This window comes from Ceratosolen solmsi, unplaced genomic scaffold, assembly GCF_000503995.2.
Source record: "Ceratosolen solmsi marchali unplaced genomic scaffold, CerSol_1.0 scaffold15, whole genome shotgun sequence".
NCBI lineage: Eukaryota > Metazoa > Arthropoda > Insecta > Hymenoptera > Agaonidae > Ceratosolen > Ceratosolen solmsi.
In genome coordinates this window covers 4,497,520-4,504,393 of record NW_011948434.1, presented here as the reverse complement: position 1 = coordinate 4,504,393, position 6,874 = coordinate 4,497,520, and the positions used below count along the sequence as shown (strand labels likewise).

General features: G+C 30.2%; 1 protein-coding gene across 1 annotated transcript; it reads right to left on the bottom strand.

Annotated features, from left to right (window-relative positions):
• Nucleotides 1–4,001: 4,001 nt before the first annotated feature.
• Nucleotides 4,002–5,819, bottom strand: LOC105364823 (cuticle protein 76-like). The gene is made up of 2 exons (XM_011502853.1): nucleotides 5,602–5,819; nucleotides 4,002–4,787 (listed from the first exon to the last, which is right to left on the bottom strand). Exons 1-2 carry the CDS (start codon nucleotides 5,611–5,613, stop codon nucleotides 4,266–4,268), a joined length of 534 nt encoding a protein of 177 aa, XP_011501155.1. The 5' UTR covers nucleotides 5,614–5,819; the 3' UTR covers nucleotides 4,002–4,265.
• Nucleotides 5,820–6,874: the final 1,055 nt, after the last annotated feature.

Here is a 6,874-nt window from a genome sequence, read left to right as displayed (position 1 = left end):
TGCTAATAATGCGCGAGGACCAATGCCAATGATAATAACCAAAATTGGTTTAATCGTGATTGCTTTAAGGGCCCGTCAATGCTTGAAATTTCAGCGACGATAATTTAAGCCAATTTCAATTTTTCTTAAAATTTGCTTTCAATAAAATCCTTGTTGAAATCCTTAATAAACGTTAATATTGAATAATCGACTCTATGTAATTAGCAACGCCTAATTTCAACAATGATTAAAAACGTTTCTTTGTATTAATAATTGACCAAGCGAATGATTTTAATGCGCCATTCAATTTCCATTCTGATATTACACGTATTGAATTGCGAATAAAAGTTTTTTATCAATCATGTTACAAGTCATGATGAATCGAGGAACGTAATTTTCTTATATGATACTGTGGACATACCTTAGCGAACATATTGATGCTGGTTTGATTCGATTTACCTTTCGTATTGGAATGGTCGAAACTATGCTCTTGTTCGGAAGTTCGGATTCTTTTATACAAGAGGCTCCGCCCAAGAATTCGCCCACGTGGGTTTTCTCGGACCTTGAATTTACTTGTGAGCAAAAGGGAGAATACTTTCGCTGAAACAATATCTGTTAGCGGCTATTGAAGGAACAATTTTGTCTTGTTATTGCAACTCTTCTTGCTAGACGTTAATAAGCTATGATCATTGCTATGATCATGTCATTGTTATGAAAATATAAAGTACATTTATAGTTTTAAATACATATAAGTCTGGCTCGTAATTTCGTTTTTTTTTTTTTTTATTTGTTTTTAAGGAACGCCCGTTTGTTTTATTTTAACAGAATTTGCACTCTTAATATAATATTAATGAATATTTTAATAAACAATTATTTTAAGCCAAAAGAATGCTCTGTATATAGCTATAATGAAATAATTAAAATCAATAGACATTTCCAAATTTTTAAAAATTTCATAGTATTATTAACAAGTATTAAATAACTAGTGAAACTATTAATAGCCAGTATTAATAATGACAGTATTAGTAACAATTATTAATAATATAGTTTTCACAACTTGTAATATTTATTATGATATAAGATTGAATATATGAATATCGAAATTATTACTCATTTACTTTATTCCCGTTCAATTTCCATTTTTATATATATTATTTTATAATATTTTACATGCAAACTTTTATTTTGTTATATAGTATATTTCATTCAAATTCATACAAATTTCTAATACTCAATTATAAAAAAATGTTATCCTTCATACAGAATAAAATTTTCATAAGCAAATACAAACATTCTAAAATCATTTAAATGATTTTAAATTTTTAATGCTAACTTTATTGCCTTTATGTATTTCTTTTTTAATTAGATAATAGTATTTTTTTAGAAATCTAAACATAATTAATATTAAGTATTTCTTATACTGTATTAACGTGATGAGGTTTTAATAAGGTTGGACGATATAGATATATATATATATGTCGTACAACTTTTACTCCCAGTTTTCCCTTGAAAAAGGGTAAAAGTAAACGAACAGAATCAACCGTGAGCATTTCAGAAAATAACGTACCTTCAAGAACATTTCAATGCCATTGGATAGTAACAGCAATAATAACTTTAAAAGTAATATATGTTTAGAACACCATAATGTAAAAAATTGTTATAAATAAGGTAAGAATTCCAATAGTGGAGGCATTATGTTTTCTGGAATGATCTATGAGTCCTTCAATATTTAATATTATACAATTAAGTCTTTATTACAAGATAACTAATTATTAAAAGACTAATCTAAATTATTAAATTAATTTCTTCAGAATATTCTATTCTTAAAACATATTATAATGCAAATACAGATTACTTCCAAGTGTTATTATACGTCATTTTAAATAATAATAAGTATTATTATTGCTGACAATGCGGTTATGATATATATATATATATATATATATATTTATATATAATGTAATGAAATTAACACAAACAAAGAGGCAATCAATTTATTTTTAATATTTAATTCTTTTGATAAAATAATCATTTAAGAGAATTTAATTTTATAAATTATTGTTATTTTATTACATTACATGTTCATTGTTTATTTTCTATTATATTTATATATTATTTATTAATTAAAATCAATTATAATAAAAATTGTTGACAGTGCTATATAGGAACAGGACAAATACTATTATATTTAATATTGATTTCCAAATTTTTAACCGTTTACAGTACTTTTTACTATTTATATTCAGCACAAGTGTCGCATTTATTATCTCCACGTTTCTGTAAAACAAATAATTCTACATTTTTGTCATTTATATATTTATTTAAATTATTTTATTCTGTCTTGTTATTTATAATTCGGGTAATTAATACAAAATTACATGTTACAAAAATTTATATACCAGATATAAACAATAGGTAATTGGATATTGAATGGATTATTCACTTTTAATTTATTGTTGCGAATGATATTTAAACTTCTTCACTAACTTTTGTAAAACATTTCAATGAAATTCCTCTGCTAGTGGAATTCGTTAGTGATATACTGATCACACGCCACATGATGTCAAATAAAAAAAACATTAAAATAATAAGAAAGCTAAGAATTCGTCAACTTTTACCGATTGTTTCACAATTTCATCTTCCACATCAAAGCGATTTAAAGAATGCTTAATGCTTAATAATCTCGAAAACATTACGAAATAAAATCACTCGAAAAATACGTGCGCATACTGGATCTAAAAAAAGTTTAACGCTCAGTGTTACACCTTGTATTTACGAATTGTAGTTTTTAGTTGCATCATCACGCCTTAACAGCTTTGAGCACTTCTTATCCGCTCGCTCCATGAAGATCGTAATCCAGAGCAAAGAGTCGTAAGAATTGCTGCCAGCGCCCCTTGAATTTACACTCCGAAAAAAGCAATTTTCCAAGATTCCTTTATTCCATCTCTAGCAACGTCAATAGTTTTGTTATCTTTCGATCGCAATTAAAATTTTATTTAGGGACCAAGGTATCGTGGATGACGATTTTCAACTGCATTGAATTCAATTGCAAATTGTACTAAAATGAAATTCTGGTTTTCATTATATTTTCATAACTTTAGAAAACTTTAATTGCAATTATAATATTGAGAAAGTTTTTATTTCTATTGTCTTAAAGACACGATTGCGAATCCAAACTTGATAAAACATTTTTATAGATAATATATTCAGAATACCTTTGACAAATCACTATTTCATAAATTTATGTAATTCACAATACTATTATCTATCTAATTTGTTTATTATTACATCAACAAATGTTTATGATCGTAGCAATTATTATATCAATAATTTATAAGATTATATTTAAGGATTATGTCTATTTGGATTTGCGAGTATCTAATATTTGAATATATAAGTCAAATAAATAAATGCTTTATATTATATATAATTTAAAATGTATGAAAATCTAAGTGTATGAACCATTCTAGTTTATAAATATTTATAAGAATAATAAGCATTAAATTACCCGATGAATCTCTTTTAATTCATTCAAAGTGAAATAGTATTGTATTAATTTCTTATGTATCGAAATTAATCGAGATGATTAAACTGACGAATGTATTTTCAAAAGAATATTGATGAATAGATTTCAAAAATCTATTACAATTTTAACGTATTTATGATAATTCATGATGGTAGCGTAAAATGTCAAAAATTATAGTACTTATGTTTTTGACTTTTTTGATGTATATATATATATATATATATATTAGTTATGAAAACGTAGAAGACAATTGAGTATTTTATAATACTTGTATATTAATAATATACTGATTAACTTGTGAAATTAATTTACATTAATATTCAATTATTTATTAAGTGTAATTTATTGATTATAACAAGGATGAATGGGATTTTATTAAGGACGAATGGGATTATATTAAGAAAATGTCCTCACAAGGCTTCGATACAAATAGATTTATTATTTAAAACGGATTATAAATGAAATATATCCAATCCTTAAGTTATATGAATTTCAATTACGTAAATGATTGTTGCACAGGAATAAATGGACTAAATAATGGTAAAGGAGATAGCTATTAACAAGGAATTGGCTATTGTGCATAATTGAAATGCGTAAAGCTAATTCTACTGTTTATTTAATTTGCAAAGGTGAAAGATAAAAGAGGCTCAAATTTCTTTAAAAAAAAATTTATATATCTACATTTATTAATAAATAAATATACATTGTAAAGCAGTTTAGTGAATAGAAGCTCAAATCGGCCGCCTTTACGTCAGGGTGTTCACCAGGAGTAGTTGATGCCGACGGGACTCGAGTAGGTCATGTGAGAGACGGCGACAGCCGGGGAGTAGGCAACTCCGAGGAGGCTGCTCCCGTGAGCGACTGCCGGGGCGGCATGGGCCACTGCGGGTGCGGAGTAGGCGAGGGGGGCGGCGTGGGCGAATTGTGGGGCTATAGCGTTGGCCACCGCGGGGGCGGAGTAGGCGAGGGGGGCTGTGTGGGCGAGATGATGAGCTGGAGCGTAGGCCACCGGGGCAATGTGATCGTAGACACCGGCGTTCGTAATACGGACATCGTGTTTGTTGCTGCTGGAGAAGGGGGTGGCGATGCTTTTACTTTGAGTCGAGATGGACTGGAGGTTGCCGGGGCTGCGGTAGACGTTCTCGGAGGTGGCGGTGAGGGCCGGTGCCGAGTAGCTGGTGTAGGCCGGTGCCGAGTAGCTGGTGTAAGCCGGGGCGGCGTAAGTCGCGACTCCAATGGCTCCGGCTCTGGCGATCGCGAGCACGCAACTCAGGACTGCGATCTGCAATTGTTGTTGTACATGGATGGATCAACAATTTCTTACTTTCATTGCTATTGCCAAATTAAAATTAATATACGCAAATAAATATTGATAATTATTTATTATAAGATGTTGGTATAATTGTATACAATACGTTTATTTTAGAGTACGCCTGACCTTTCGTTTCAAATAAAAAATTCCAAATAATAATTAAAGCATTATTAAGCTTGTATATTAGTAGAGAAGTAAGGAGCATTATGCTTCTTTAGCAACATCGTATAGTAGTAGTATATAGTAATTTCTAAAAATAATTTAAACCTTTTAACTGTACGTAGGATGTCAATTATGTGGACGAATGAATGAAAAATAGCAGGTAATGCGAATTAATGCGTTGAAGAATTATTAAAGCTATCGCGTAACGATTCGCTTGAATCAGAGAAAGCAAAAATTGACCAATAAACGAATACGGGTTACGCGTACGGGCAAAAGTTTTACTTCGTAGAATGGCATTTGTATACTTAATACGTGAATGTAATTGTAATGAAATATTTATGGAACTGTGTGTACAATATTTTGGTAGTGAGAATTGCATGAAAATTATTAGAAATTGTCTGTAGTGTAGGAATCGTATAAACTAAGTAAATGAGCGATCAAATTGTCATTGACTCCATCATGTCTCTCCCCTCTCCGTCCACCTCAATCAATGACATTAAGGAATCCAATTTGTCTTAGACAATAATTCATAATCCGCGGTGTTCTTAAATTGAATATGAGCGATCGGAGGTGTCATACGCGATGAATGACATTGGCGAAAAATGGCAAAGGGCTTGCGTACCTTGGTGAACATGGCGGCTGCGTTCGTCTAGATTATATCGTGGGCTGGTTGAGGTGTTGTGGCGAGTTTGTGACTCGAGACTGTGTTGCTCTAGTGAGGCTCCATGTCTTTTATAGCTCGCGAGGAGGACGGTCAAAACATAGTTACGCGAAAGCGAGAGACGCCTAAGGCAAACTTAGACACGCTTTCTCCGGACGGACTGTAAATTCATCCAGCTATGTGGTTGCAGCCTTGACCTTGCTCCGGGCAATATCTTTTAATAAAATTCAAGATCCTTGGTTACCCCGTACCCAGTTATCCTAATCGTCTCTTCCGCGGATCCAAGCAATTATTTTGAACTTGTTTAATTACGGATGTCGTAATGATAAATTCGCACAGTAAACTGATCTCCTTGAGGTTGATTGCTTTTCCGTTTGGTAAATTGCCGTCGATCACCGAACCCAAATCATTCGAGAATAATCTCTTTGATTACCTCACGCTATTCTCATGCTTCTCTGTAAATGTGAATAAGCATTTTTTCACATCTTAATAATAATTTTAGTTGGGGTGATAGAACTTCCTTTGTTCGTCGTAATTTTTCAATTTAAGGTTAGCTTACCTCAACGCTACAGGTAGAATTTATAAAATTTGGATTATTCATGAATTATTATATTTCTACTTTATGCTATTCTAAATAACGTATAAATAATATATACTTTTTAGTAAAAGTACGAATACTTTATACGCGGCAAAAATATTCGATAGGTTATATGATGAATTTTATTCGAATTAAGAAAGCATTTTACATTTTGAAATTTCGTTTCATATTTCTAAATTTTCTTATTTAATTAACCACATTGATATGGCATAATTAAATTATTTTAGCAAAATATTCCTATCTCAATAGAATCAAACGAAGCATATAATTAATCGGTTTATTATTAAAAATAAATGTCTCCTTATATCTTAATGAGAATATTTTAAACACAATTAATTACAAAATAATGACAGTACGTACGATCAAATAAATATTAAACTAATCATAATTATAAAGATACGTAATAGAATACTGGTTAGTTTGAGTAAGCATTAAGGTAGTTTTTTCATCATAATTACTCTGAAGATTACGAAATTACCTGAATACAGAGTAATGATAAACATAATCGTTATCACACTTAATATAAAATATCACATATTTATTTTTATCACATTTTATTTTAACTGTAACCGCTTTAAGTATATCGTAAAATTATGCTTTTTTTTAATGTATTTTATCATTAATTATATGTAACAC